The sequence below is a fragment of the Ipomoea nil genome, unplaced genomic scaffold (genome assembly GCF_001879475.1).
Source record: "Ipomoea nil cultivar Tokyo-kokei standard unplaced genomic scaffold, Asagao_1.1 scaffold1509, whole genome shotgun sequence".
Taxonomy (NCBI): domain Eukaryota; kingdom Viridiplantae; phylum Streptophyta; class Magnoliopsida; order Solanales; family Convolvulaceae; genus Ipomoea; species Ipomoea nil.
Window position 1 is genome coordinate 2,515,622 of NW_017617937.1, and position 15,052 is coordinate 2,530,673.

The 15,052-nt window shown below is 35.0% G+C and overlaps 2 protein-coding genes across 2 annotated transcripts; both read left to right on the forward strand.

The window, feature by feature from the left end:
• Positions 1-2,127: 2,127 nt before the first annotated feature.
• Positions 2,128-4,395, forward strand: LOC109189247 (probable serine/threonine-protein kinase At1g01540). The gene is made up of 6 exons (XM_019340058.1): positions 2,128-2,729; positions 2,974-3,075; positions 3,236-3,358; positions 3,595-3,856; positions 3,939-4,148; positions 4,249-4,395. The coding sequence occupies exons 1-6, from the start codon at positions 2,167-2,169 to the stop codon at positions 4,318-4,320; spliced, it is 1,332 nt and encodes a 443-aa protein (XP_019195603.1). The 5' UTR covers positions 2,128-2,166; the 3' UTR covers positions 4,321-4,395.
• Positions 4,396-6,981: 2,586 nt separating this feature from the next.
• Positions 6,982-10,076, forward strand: LOC109189248 (beta-carotene hydroxylase 2, chloroplastic). Its single transcript, XM_019340059.1, has 7 exons — positions 6,982-7,503; positions 7,620-7,679; positions 7,776-7,847; positions 8,068-8,202; positions 9,225-9,350; positions 9,533-9,589; positions 9,894-10,076. The coding sequence occupies exons 1-7, from the start codon at positions 7,102-7,104 to the stop codon at positions 9,972-9,974; spliced, it is 933 nt and encodes a 310-aa protein (XP_019195604.1). The 5' UTR covers positions 6,982-7,101; the 3' UTR covers positions 9,975-10,076.
• Positions 10,077-15,052: the final 4,976 nt, after the last annotated feature.

The following is a 15,052-nucleotide window of genomic DNA, read 5'->3' on the forward strand; positions in this document are numbered from 1 at the left end:
CAATTGCTCATTGGTTTGCTACATGTGCAGGGAGGAGAATGAGAGCGCAAATCATATGTTTGTTACTTGTACCCAAGCTGTGAGAATTTTGAACTTGCTTTATTTACCACAATCTACCCAAGCAAATGGTAACAGTATTATGGATTGGTTCTTTGGTCATGTTAAAAACTTGAGTGATGAAATGCTTTCTAAGTTTGTTATGGTGTGTTGGGGATTATGGGTAGTAGGAATGAGTATGTTTGGAAGGGATCGCCCTTGATTTGCAACTAATGCTACGTAAGGCAGAAGCTCTTCTTTTCTTGGAAAATTGGAGGCATGCAAATGACTCTCCTAATCACTCTAATGGGATTGCTAGTATGGAAAGTTGGGTTCGGCCGCAGCATGGACGAATTAAGTTGAACTTGGACGCGGTGTTTGACTGAGTTTTAAAGGATGATGAAGGAAGGTTTTTAGTTGCAAAGAATATGTGTATAACAAGTTAAGGACGAATATGTGTATAACAAGTTAAGGACGTATTCTGTCAAAGAGGCTGAAGCAATTAGTTTGATGGAAGCTCTCATTTGGCTCAAGGATACTGGTACGGAAAATGTTGATGTTGAGATTGACTCCCAGATTATTTTCCAAGCTATTCATTCTGTTTAGTTACTGACATTAAAGATTGTGCATCCGTGATTAATGATGTCGAATTCCATTTTGTCAAGCGATTGCAAACTGTTCACTTCCATTTTGTCGAGAAGTGGTTCTTTCCTCGTAAGTTGTTTGGCTAATGATTTAATGAATTAAGTTTTTTTATTCTAAAAAAACAAAACAAAAAGTGAATTTCGTTTCTTTTTTATTTTTCTTTTTTTACTACATTAGTATTAATCAAGGAATTATGAAACCTTTTTTATGTGTTTGTTTTATATTTCAAGAATTGAGCTTTTTATGTGTTTGGTTTTATCTTTTTGTTTATCAACATTATTTATCTCTCTTACTTTGCTATAATCCTAAAAACTAGTTTTAACTTGAACATTTTTACAACTCAAGTAGTTTATATAATCTTTTAACAATATATTTTACGATCCTTATTGTTTAGCTATATATTCATATTAAACCATTTAAATTTGAAATGTAACTTACCCATTTATTTATATGAATTTTATAAAACATAAATGAAGACACATGATACAATTGAACGAAAATGTTAAATTTACCAAAATATTTGTAATTGTCATAATATTAAAAATATTTCATAATAATCTAAAATTTTAAATTTTAAAATATTTTATAATAATGTAAAACTGTAAATACTAATTTTTGTTGGATAACATTTATTTTGGTGTTTGATCTAGGTAATTTTTTTTTTTTTTTTTATCAACACTATTTATCTCTCTTGCTCTGAGAAATTAGTTTTAGCTTGAACATTGCTTGGGTATTATTTTAAAAAAAGTTTTGTATACTTGTTTGATACGATTTTTATAAAATAAATAAGTTGTATTAGTTTTGACACATTACATTTTTGAAATCTTATAGATTTCGACCCACCTACAAAGTTAAAAGAAATAAAAGATAAATTAGAAAACAATAAAAAAAATTAATAATAAGGTTACTTTAAAAACATAATTCAGATATAAAAGTATAATTATTATTCCGTATAAGTTAAAAAATTTCTTAACCAACTAATGAACCAATCGAATAGGTTTATAACTTATAAGACCTAGTACAATAGATATTAATTTTTATATTTCAAGAATTGTATTTCAACCAAATATATATAAAATTAAGTTTTCATATTTTACATTCTTTTCTAACCAACATATTTGGCTGAGATTGGAGTTAAAAACTTAGAAAAACACATATAATGTGCACTGTGTAGTAAGATCTGATGAGGAATAGTCAAAAAGACTCAAAAAACGCTATAAGCCTTATCTGCATTATCCAATATAATTTGGGCAAAATTCTTTCTTCAAAATATACAATGACTTAAGATAATCTTGAATTGCTGAATAAGTGGGGTTCAGTTGATTATTTTGATGATTTGAATTTCAAACTAGAATTATACTCGACTTCAATCTCTTCCTAGTACCTCCATGCATGCATCTCACTGTGGCCACAATCTACCGTCCAATAACCAACTGAACTGATCGTATAATCTACCACACAGTAACCAACTGAGCAGCCGGTGATATGATGATGTCTTTCTCTGCATCATCCATTAGCCACAAGCTCTCGGAGCCAACTTCATTCTTTGGCACAAAACTATGGGTTGCAATTCTCATCTGCGTGGCTTTTGCCACAGCGTTTTCTCTGCTCATCATCACTCTTTGGATCACTTGTTCGCGACGCCGAAAAGCCCATCAGGGTTCATCCCTATCAAAGCAGCCTATGGTGGTGCCTGGCTGCCTTTGCTCTTACAGTGGCCCTTCAATGGATAGAAGGCTGCTGCTTTCGAGGAATGGGAGGGAGATTGAGGTCGATTTGGCGAATCCCGAGAAGCTGCAGGGAATAGATTCTGCCCATTCATCCAACCTGCCGGCGGGTAGTGGAAGGGTGATGATGATGAGAAATTGTGGGGAGGATAAAGCTGCAGAGTGTTGGCCTAGCCACCGGTACACGTTGGAGGAAATGGAAGCTGCAACAAATGGGTTTGATCCCAGGAATGTGATCAGCTGTGGAGATCATGCCATTGTTTATCATGGTGTGTTGTTCAATAACCTTCGGGTCGCTGTGAAAAGATTGCTCAGTAACAGGTTAGTTACCCTGATGATTAAATATAAATGTGTAATTCAACTATCAGCTTAATTGATAGAATGTCAGCGAAAGATTAGTAACAGGTTAGTTACCCTGATCCAACTATCAGCTTAATTGACAGAATGTCAGCGAAAGATTAAATATAAATGTGTAATCCAACTATCAGCTTAATTGATAGAATGTCAGCGAAATGGAATTGTTTTTCAATTTTTGAACTTTTCTTGACTTAACAATGAATTACAGGGGTAAAGCTGAGGACTTTATGAGGCAGGTAGAGGCAGTTTGGTGTATCAGACACAGAAACTTGGTGAAATTGCTAGGCTTCTGTGTGGAAGGAACCTACAGGTGCCACACCTTTTCTACTCAAACTCTGAATTTACTGAAACTGTGCACAAGAAATTTAAAAGAACAATATTTTTTTGTTTGATATTTTGCAAATGAAAATCATGTTCTAATGAATTATGTTACCAAACTGTACAGTGCCACTAACCATTATCTGTTATAGGGTTCTTGTGTATGAATATGCAGACAATGGTACTCTAAAGCATTGGCTTCATGACTGCACCTGGGAACATAGCCCATTAACATGGAACATCCGGATGAATATTATTCTAGGCGTCGCGAAAGGGTATGTTTCATCCCAGTAAGAGCGACATATTGACCTTCTTGGTTTGAGCTGAGCTGGTTAATTATGGGCAGCTTAATCTAGGCTGGTTTACTTTTTTATGGTCCTTTAAACTCACTCAGTGAGCATATAAGCATTAATGGTGCAATTTAACTATTAGCTTTAGGCTTTTAGTTGGGATGGAGCACATGCTTCAATTTTCGACACTCAAAATGTGAATGGTTTGTGAATTACTGCAGTTTAGCATTCCTTCATGAGGATACAGAGCCGGCAGTGGTGCACCAGAACTTAACATCAAGCAAAATACTACTTGACAAGCAATGGAACCCCAAGGTACTAGATTTTGGCATAACCAAGCTCTTAGATTCCGAGTGGAGTCCTATCTTGTCATCTCACGTTCTCGTTCTAGACGAGAAGAGCGATGTGTATAGCTTTGGCATACTTATCATGGAGATCATATCCGGAAAGTCTCTTATATTCGACACCGCTACAGAAACCGAGGTCCGTGTAGTAGTCCAACTATCCGCTTAACGAATTAAAGAAATGCGAATTATATATACTCATGGTTGATAATATAATGCAGGAATGTTTGATTGATTGGATAAAAAGCATGGTTGAGAAGCAAAAATATGATCAGCTGGTGGATCCCAGGCTGCCGGAAATGCCGTCGCCGGTGGAATTCAAGCGCATTATACTCATCGCTCTCCGGTGTGTCGATCCAGACGTCGGCGACAGGCCCAAGATGGGAGAAGTGATCCACATGCTAGAGCCTCGTGACTTGCTTCTCAGTGATGTAAGAACACTACAAATCAGATTAGATTCGATTAGATTAGATTGTGCGTATATAAACAAAATAATGATGTTTTATATATGTTGTCATGTCTGATCCGCAGGAACGTGTTATTAAGAAGCAGACTTCTCGTCGCAGTTGTGTGAAAGAAGATGATCTGCTGCTACCTCGTTAGGAAAATTAAAAGCTACCATTTTTTCGTGCATATGTATCTTTCATTTGTGACTGGCAACAAAAGGTTTACCAAACTACTTACTGAGTTATGGGAAATAGAACATGCTAGCTAGCTGCTAGTCATTTGTAGCTTGAGAAACCTTGAAATGTGAGCAAAGTAATGTTTTTTTTTCTTTTTTTTTCTTTTTTTTTGGTGATGATAGAAACTCGAAGTTGTGCCAACAGAACATATATACTTGTGCTTGGTTTTTCCGATAGAACCGAACATATATACTTGTGCTTGGTTTTCTGATAGAACCGAACATATATACTTGTGCCTGGTTTTTCTGATAGGGCGGCTACCGCCTTTCTTCCATGTCAATTCTAGACGAAAAATACTACATGGATTCTCATCTCTTACCCCCAACTTTTACTCTACCTTACAAATGTGCAATATAATGTAGATCAGATATTTTTTTATGGGACCTACATAATGTTTTTTTTGTCATATCATAGAGTAAAAGTGAAGGAATATAATTTAGAAATACATGTAGTAGACCCACCGTACCGTGCCCTACTTGTGATAAAAAAAACTAGGATGTGGCCTCGCTTGGAACGCAAGTAGAAATCCAAAAAGGGAAGAGAAACAAAAGGATCGGAGCTGAGCATGGCCTGTTTCAGCGTTTGTCCGGGAGTAGTGTGGTGAGTGGCTGTGAGCCTTTTTGGCAAGCCAAGTGGTGGGATGGTCCTGCGATACATTATAAGATGCAAGCCAAATGGGTAGTTCCATTTCATTTGCTTAGAAAATGTGATCGCTGATTTCCCCTTTCTGGCAAAAAAATTATTACTCTTCAAAAGTCTTATTTGATTAGTGTTAGTAATTGTATATTACCTCTTATTTTTCATAGATGGCACTCCAATTTCACACTTTAGTAGCCAAAACGCAAACCACTAACTTTTGTTATATTGTGATGGAGTTATACAACTGTCCAACTAACCTAATAATCAGAATAGTATGTTGTATGTAGGCCAAAATGAACATGCCTAGGAGACCAATTTGTTTACTGTCATGATCTACCAAGTTGGGGGTTGCCTAGCTAGTTGACAAAGTAAGTTGCATTTGGGCCTAAGAGCATTAATATCAGTGAATAATAAAAGGTTATTGGAACCGTGATTGCTTAGGTGGTGGAAAGAGAAGAAAAAGATTAGTCTGCAAGGAAGGGTTATTGGAACAGTGCAAACCAGTTCAAAATCAAGACGTGACGCGCACAGTAGATGGCCACACCCGCTAGTGCATCAAGTGCGCTTGACAGAGTTGTTTTATATTATTTTTTTTAAAAAAAAATCAATTTTACTTTATTATTATTATTATTATTATTATTATTATTCTCTTTCCTTCCATATTCTATTTCCTAATCACACTTACAAAAATTTCTCAAAAACCGCAAAAAAAAAAACTCCACCATTGTGGATGCTCTAATACGTTGTCTAACCATGCCGCTACATAAGCTAATGAGTTAATACCCAAAATCGTCCTCGACTATAGTGGTTTTTCTCAATTTCGTCCTAAACGACTTTGGTGACCTAATATCGTCCCAGACTTTTGTGTTTCGCTCAATTTAGTCCTCCATTTGTTATTCCGTCAAATTGGTGTTAAATAAAGGGACAATTCAGTAATTTCAATATTGATCTCTCTTTACTTTCAACTTGTGAAGTGCGAAATTCATCTTTCTTGTACGAATTACACCCAGAATTACTCCCGGACCTGCAAATCAAATTTTATATTTGCAGTTTTAGGAGTAATTCTGGGAGTAATTCGTAAAAAAAAAAAAAGATTTCGCAGTTCACATGTCTATGAGTAAAGAGATGCCAATATTAAAATTACGAAATTGTCTATTTATTTAACACCAAATGGACAAAATAACAAATGTAGGACTAAATTGAGCAAAAACACAAAAGTCTGGGACTGAATTGAGCGAAACACAAAAGTTTGGGACGATATTAGGTCACCAAAATCGTTTAGGACGAAATTGAGAAAAACCACTATAGTGCAGGACGATTTTGGGTATTAACTCATAAGCTAATCATTTATTAGCCGCCACTAACCAGAATACGTCATGTCAAACTCACTTGCTATAATTCCTATAAGCCAACATAGTATTAGTGCAGTTCTAAGAAAAATTGCTTACGTAAAAAAATTTAAAAATAAAGAATAAAAATTACACGTAATTTGAGATCTCATGTTGTTGTTGTTGTTATTTTTTTTTAAATAATAATTAAGATATCCTAACTTATGCTATACTAATCCCAAGCCATTAGAGTCACTAGAAGATATAAATTATGAGTCACACTGTAAATTTTAAGATTCTCATTCTTATGTGTACATTTTACACATAAAAAGTTTTCATCATCTATGATCGTTTAGAACTTAGTAAGATTTTAAGGTAATCAATACTTAATGCAAGTATACTCATGTAGTATTTTCCAAACAAAGCCTCACTATTAGAACCACATTCTAGACCTCTAAAGTGTATCTTGTAATTTTAAGAAAAGTTGGGACCCATGTGTTATTGTAATTGATTGAGAATTGGGTCGAACCCATCAGCCAGGTACTCAACCTTAAGCACACAGGACAACGCTTTGCCGTGTTCGAACATCATTGTCCTTAAACTAACATGTGGTTTTCCTGCATTTAAACTCCCCCAAACTTTTCCATTCTGCATTCTCCTCCAACCTTCCAAAACCGCCTCTCTCCTCCCTTCTCCTCTTAACCTTAACGCCGTGCTTACAACCTCCGCCGTCTATGGCGGTCGGAATTTCCATTGCGGCCAGCTCTCGAACCGTCTACAGCTGCCAGTTCTCATTGGTCCGCCCCGCTACTCACTCCGCTTCCCCGCCGAGTTTACTGTTTAGTCCTTTAAGTCGGCGATTTCGCAGCTCGGTTCTGAGGTCTCGAAGAAAACCTAGCCTGACGGTCTGCTTCGTTCTGGAAGATGAAAAGTTAGAGTCCGGAGGAGTTGAAATCCGGGCGGAGGAGATTGAGAGAGCGATAGAGAAGCAGATCTCGGCTTCTCGCTTGGCGGAGAAATTGGCCAGGAAAAGATCGGAGCGCTTCACTTATCTCGTCGCCGCCGTGATGTCGAGCTTGGGGATTACGTCCATGGCGGTTCTCGCTGTTTATTACAGATTCGCTTGGCAAATGGAGGTGTGCTAAATGCTAATACAAAATTACAAAATTACAAAATTAATCTCTCTCTTTCTATCTGCTTCTCTCAATCTTAGCTTTTCTTTTAATAATTGATTTTTTGGGGGGGAGTTCAGGGAGGAGAAGTTCCATATACTGAGATGTTCGGTACATTTGCTCTCTCCGTCGGAGCCGCGGTAAGTATCTCCGCAATTCCTTCTTAGGCAACTCCGAAAAACACAAATGTTTGGTCGGTTGTTGATAGAATTCGGATGTGTGGCTGAAATTTTCAGGTGGGAATGGAATTCTGGGCGAGATGGGCTCACAGAGCGCTATGGCACGCTTCGTTATGGCACATGCACGAGGTCTTGCAATTAATTAATTACTATTTCGTAGTTGTTAAGAATATTAATTAAACTCTGGTCTCTACTGCTTTTTCCTTCGAATTCTCGTGCCTTGTCTCTTAACAACCGACTAACCTTAAAGTGAAGTGATTAGAATGGTGTTTGTTAATTACCTGCATAGTAGCTGTACTGAAACGACTTGAGACAAAACAATCTTAAAAAGTGATTTGGTTTTGTACAGTCTCACCACAGACCAAGAGAAGGACCGTTCGAGCTCAACGATGTTTTCGCCATAACTAACGCTGTCCCTGCCATCGCTCTTCTCTCCTACGGTTTCTTCCACAAAGGTCTTGTTCCTGGCCTCTGCTTCGGAGCTGTAAGTCCACTCACTCAATTTCACCAACCTTTAATTTTCCCTTTAAATTCAAATTGATTGTAGAATCTTGACATAGTTTGAAATTTGAATAGTATAATATTGCACTAATTGAGTTTAAATAGGAGTATTCAATTTAAAGGTAATTTTTTAAAGTACAATTATAGATGTTATTTGGGTTGCATTCGATAAAATCATGATTATGAATGTTAGTTTAACTGCTGGAAATTATAGAACTTCTGATCACCTGAAAGTGATTTTAAATCAAGTCGAAAGCAAAAAGTGGTCGGAAATAGCAACAAAGGTTTTTTCAGATACCAAAAGTGGTCGGCCAAGACTTTCTACTTGATTTAAGATCACTTTCAAGTGGTTGGAAATTCCATAATTTCAAGCAGTATCAAGTACGGTTAGTAACTTAGAATTTTCATTTTTATTTTATAGTTTGTAAGTTAATGATTTCTAGTCTAACTTATTAAAACGTCGAACATATAAGATCATGGAAATAGTATTTTTAGCATTTCAGTTGTGATTATAGTGTAAATTCAGTCTTGAAACAATTATTATACCGTGGGTCATGATTTATCTGGTAAGATAAATCATTAGCATAAGGTTCAATTTTAGTATATTAATATTCATTTTGAGTATATTGAAGGATCATTAGTAGTTGATATATTATCTAAAAATAAACATTCAATGCATTAATAATGAACTTTTAAAAATGAACATTATATCAATGTTACCTAGTATAATTTTTTGTCTGGAATCATTAATGAAGTGATGAATTTGATTGGTGTTGGGGTTAAGAATGATAAGGATCAAACTGTCACTCACGTGATTGAAGGACTAAAGCGTCATTTTCCTTATATGTTTTTTTTTTTTTGTGAAAAATTTTCGCCAATACTTGGTGTTCAGTGATTGAGCCAACCGGGGCAATAAGGCATTAGGAAAACGTTAGTGGGCAGGTAGTAGTAAAAAGACGAAAACGCCACTGGTGACGAGCATGTGCAAATTGTGTGTGGTTGCAGGGGCTTGGAATCACAGTGTTCGGGATGGCCTACATGTTCGTCCACGATGGGCTTGTTCACAAGCGATTCCCCGTGGGGCCCATCGCCGACGTGCCTTATTTTAGGAGAGTGGCCGCGGCGCACCAGGTAAATTTGTTACACTATTAAATCATTAAACTAGGAGGCGCAGTCACATGTACAGTAGTTTTGTTTTGTTTTGTTTAGTTTAATGCTCCATATTTTTATTCCCCGACCCGATTTTCAATGACTCTCTAGTAACCGATTCTAACGGCCACCATTTTCTTTGATTTTGGTGTTTGCCATTTCAGCTGCACCATACCGACAAGTTCAACGGTGTCCCATATGGCTTGTTTTTAGGACCCAAGGTAACTAACTAATCCAACCTCTAAATACAATTATTTATATCTTGTCGGTTTGATTTTCTTCAGTGTCAGTGCCTCTTACACTTGATACAACTTCAAAATGAGTAGAAAAGATTTTGAATTTGTACTAGATAGTCCATGATACCTACCTAGTACAAACTAACAGTATTGGTATCGATGGGTACTATAGACTTTTCTGAAATGTACAAGCCGATAATACCCAGAACTCTTGAATGTTGTAACTATTAGAAATGTGATTGCTGGATGGCAAATAGTTGAGCATGGCGCATTATTTTGGTGCATGCAGGAATTGGAAGAAGTTGGAGGGCTAAATGACTTGGAGGTCGAAGTGAACCGAAGAATCAAGATGTCTAGTAAGGGACGATAATGATCATAACATGCATCCCAAGCTAAGGGGGGTTTTGAGGCATAAAATCTTTATGTATTCATAATGTAGAGGAAAAGAAGAAAGAAAAAAAGAAAAAAAAAACGTTATTAATTAATGAAATGATCTCCTACTTTTTGCCTTGAAAATGCTTGTTTAAATTTATTTATAGTAAAATTATTGACAACACCATCCAACCTAGGGGCGGATAATCGCAAATTAAAAAGTTAATAAAGTTTAATACTGCGCTTCGGTAAGTTCATTTTTTGTAATCTTAAACTCAAATGATTTAAACTCTTTTAATTTGAGCCGACGTCATTGTTTGGTTATATATATAAATTTTGAAGTTGACATAAAATCTCGACGAGTATAGCAATGAGATCCGGTGCAAGATAGGTTTGCACTCGAAGACTTGTGAAATTTTGGTTCAAGGATACATATATGTTTTTTTTTTTGGATAACAACAAAAATTCATCGTCACTATTCGAGTGTGTACTAGATAAATCTCATATTATAACCTTAATTCGCAAAAGACCACAAGGAGATATGTATATATATTGTTATGTAGGAAGTGCATGCATTATGCATATATATGTCAAACTCGTGTAAACAGTAGTCTTGAACGTGCCCGCGGGCAGCAGGCTAATTAAGCTTACAACTTGCGCGTTTGTGCGTGTTGTTCATGTCAACTGTCTATTTTAATTTCGTTGCATTAAGGATCCGATATGATACGTAACATACATAGACAGTACATATTTTTTTTCGCATGAAATGTTTTGTAGGAGGAAGTGAATGAGACGTACAACGACATGGAATTATGTAGTAACAAAATTTAAGAATTGTGAAAGAGACTTTAGTATTAATCCACAAAACAGACAGGAGATTTTTTTTAGACAATTAACTAGTCAATTATGAATCAAATAATAATTTTTATTGATTATATTAGTCTCTCTCACTTAATTACCTATGCACAATAATCGCAGATGTGTATTAACAAAGTCTAAAATTCCTTTAAAATGTATTAATGGAGATGCTCTTAAGGAGCCCTTTAAATTTTTTACAATAATATATAACACAACACTTCATTAAGTGGCTAGTTTGGTTCTCTAGGGACAAACCAATCACTTTATTAATAAGTGAATAACTAAATAGGTGTCTATCAATAATTGAAAAGTTAAATTTACATAATGGTTATGGACTAAAAATATTATTTTTCATAAATTTATGATAGTTATGCAATTATTAAGATTTCTAGCCACGTCGGAAGCCAATGAACCTACCATGGTTGGCTTCTTGACTAAAACTAGGTAGTTTGTCATATTATAACAATTTCCGTCGCACAAAGTGTGGTCTTAGAACCTATCTTACACGTTATAATAACCTACATAATCTTCCATTCAAATCTAAAACCAACCCCTTCACATCATTGTGGTCCACCATAATACACTGCAATAACGAGAAATGGATTAGTTGGCACATTGCCATTGCACCACTCCTCTAATCCTACGTCAAACTCAACAAAAAGGGAAACTCAACAAAAAGGGATTGCGGGATCCAAATGTCAACTGATGATTAAGCCGGCAAAAGGAGGTGTTGGGAACACATACGAAAGAAAAGAATGTTATCTTATTGGAAAGTCAACAGTGATGAGTGGTGCACTTATCGACTGGGAACTTGGCCGTGGCGTCGCTGTTTTGCTGCCGCATGTAAAAGCCCATATTAATGACGCAACAAAAAAGTAGGATAGATAGAGGCGCTACTGGAAATTATGAAATTTCTGACAACTTGAAAATGATCTTAAATCAAGTTGATACCAAAAAGTGGTGGGAAATAACAAAGTTTTTCCAAATACTAAAAATGGTAGGAACAAGGCTTTCGACTTGATTTAATATCACTTTCAGGTGGTCGAAAATTTCATAATTTTCAGTAGTAAGGACGCTGCCTGCCGGCCTTCCGTCACTTTGTTGCCTTCAATAATTTTCGGGGTTTCTGTTAGGATTAGACCTAACTTCCCGCGTGACCGTTACATAAAATTTTGTTATTTGTATTGTTACTATTTTTGTTATTATTATTATTTTTTTAAAAGTGTGATGCATGCATACATTGAATTTGACCAATTGGGTAAAGCTGTACGCAAAGATAAGAATTGCCTTGGAGGATTTTTTGGATAATGATTATGATTCCGCTTAATGACTTAATTGGTTCACAAAATTAAAATTTAAAAATCCTTCAAAAATAGTTTGGTTAATTTGAGGTGTGTCAACCACACATCGTAATTAGCACTAATTTTTATATTTTGATGCAAATAAGAGAAATTTATATATGTATTCATGCGTGTACATCCACACACACACGCGCGCACACACACACACACACACACACACACACACATATATATATATATATATATATATATATATAAATAATGTAAGATAAATACTATTTAAAAGTTTTTCAAAATAAACCTCCCACTTAAGATAACTCGAATCAGTCATTATTCGTCTCAAATCAAAAGTCAACTTCATTCAAACTATTACTTTAAAATAACAACTTAACATGTCATTTTAGCTAAATTTTCAACAATAAAAAGTTTCTTTTTGTATTAATAGAATGTTATTACAAGTGTGATGATGTGAGTAAGAAGACAAGTACTCATGTCTCTTTTCATACAATAATTAGAGCTTATATAGTGTAGATATAATAGACAATAGCAATATGGTCAAGCAAATCAACTAGCTTAGGTCCAACGTAACCTCATGTTTGATTATTAGCCCAAATTTTATGGATGTAAAAATAATTTTATAAAGGTTAGTATATTGATCAGACTTCATAAATTGAGACCTTAAAATTTTGCTTTGAGTCAGTCTTATACTCAGCTGATTTGAGTTAATTAACTCCTTAGGACATTTGCCATTATTGTCTTATCATCATCTTAGATGGTTATTTTGGACAATTAGTCTACTTTCTACATGTTAACTAGTTTAATTGGATAGTAATTATAACCACTTAAGGCTAGCAAATGAGCCACTTAAAGAAGTCATAAATAATCTTATTACACCATAAATAATCATGATTATGCTATAAAAATTGATTGCTCTACAATAATATAATGAATTACCGCTCAGTTCTATCATATATAACTAAAAAGCTCACCTTTCAAAAAAAATATATAACTAAAAAGCTCCATTTTACTCAATGCACATCCTTAAATAATGATTTTGATAAAGCTTTCGTCCTAACCCAAAATTTTTTTTTTTAAAACAAGCTCAAATGATTCCAAGATACACTTTCAATTTCACCTCTAAACTCTACTTAATCCAAGGTGTACCAATAACCGAAATATTGCACAAATCACTCTAACTCACAAGCTATATACTCATACTAATGTAGATCATCAGATGTACAAACATTATTCAAATAGTAGAGCTTAACTTTAACTTAGGCCATGTTTGGTAAAATGGCTGTTAGCTGATAGTTGTTAGATGTTAGCTGATTGTGTTAATTAGTGGGTATAAATAGTTGATAACATTAGCTGATTGTAGAAAAGTGTTTGGTAAATTAGCTGTTAGCTGATAGCTATTTGGTATAATTTCTTTTCTAAAAAAGCTAATTGAAAAAGTTGTTTGGAGTAGCTTTTTGAATTTTAGTCTTTTAGAGTTGAAAAAAACTAATTAACCAAACATTTATATTGATATTTTAACTAAATCAAACAATTAATAGTGGTCAAATAAGTCAAAATTGACCTATAAGCCAATTTTTTTTCCAAACAGGGCCATAATCTATAAACATCCGTCATTTTTACTTTTATAATTTGAATATAAAAATTACTTGTATGATCTATTTATGTTTTACGTTTATCATCCATGTCCCACACATATATTCACTTATAAATTTATGTTCATATCAATAAACGTGTATGCATTTACTATATTTATGCGGTCGTGATGAAATGCATTAATTATTTGACGTGTTTAGAGCAATATAGTCTTAGCCTATAAGAACATAACATGTAATGTGCATTAATCTGTTACATATATTAATAAGGAAATGCCATATATATATATATATATATATATATATATATATATATATATATATATATATACACGTACATAATCTTCCATTCAAATCTAAAACCAACCCCTTCACATCATAATTAGTGGTCCACCATAATACACTGCAATAACGATAAATGGATTAGTTGGCACATTGCCATTGCACCACTCCTCTAATCCCACGTCAAACTCAACAAAAAGGGAAACACCATCGGATTACACCAATCTCAACCAATAAATAAATAAATAAATAAATAAAAAGTAGCAGGGCCAACTCAATTGATTTGATCAATTACTCTAAATTTTCGTTCTAGTAGTAATATGAGCATTCAAATCTCACTGGTAACCAATGTTGAAAAAATCGCTAGGCACCCTCTAAGGCCTGGGGACCGCCTAGAGCACCTAGAACGCCTAGAGAATATGAAAACTCTTTGTACGCAAAGTATACAGTCAATAATTCTCGAAGTTGATTCGTTGTGACATGTATGAGAAAAAAACTCAAAAATACTGAAAGATCTGAATTAGATCATATCTCTTATGAGCACATAAAGACTCGTGATCTGTTCGATCTAACGAAGGATTAAGGAAGGGATTGCGAGATCCAAATGTCAGCTGATGATTAAGCCGGCAAAAGGAGGTGTTGTGAACACGTACGAAAGGAAAGAATGTTATCTTATTGGAAAGTCAACAGTGGTGAGTGGTGCACTTGTCGACTGGGAACCTGGCCGTGGCGTCGCTGTTCTACTGCCGCGTGTAAAAGCCCATATTATTGACGCAACAAAAAAATGGGATAGATAGAGGGCGCTGCCTGCATACCGGCCTTCCCTCATTTTCCACTCACTTTGTTGGCTTCAATAATTTTCGGGGTTTCTGTTAGGATTAGACCTAACTTCCGGCATGGCCGTTACATAAAATTTTGTTATTTGTATTGTTACTATTTTTGTTATTATTATTATTTTTTAAAAAAGTGTGATGCATGCATACATTGAATTTGACCAATTGGGTAAAGTTGTACGCAAAGATCAG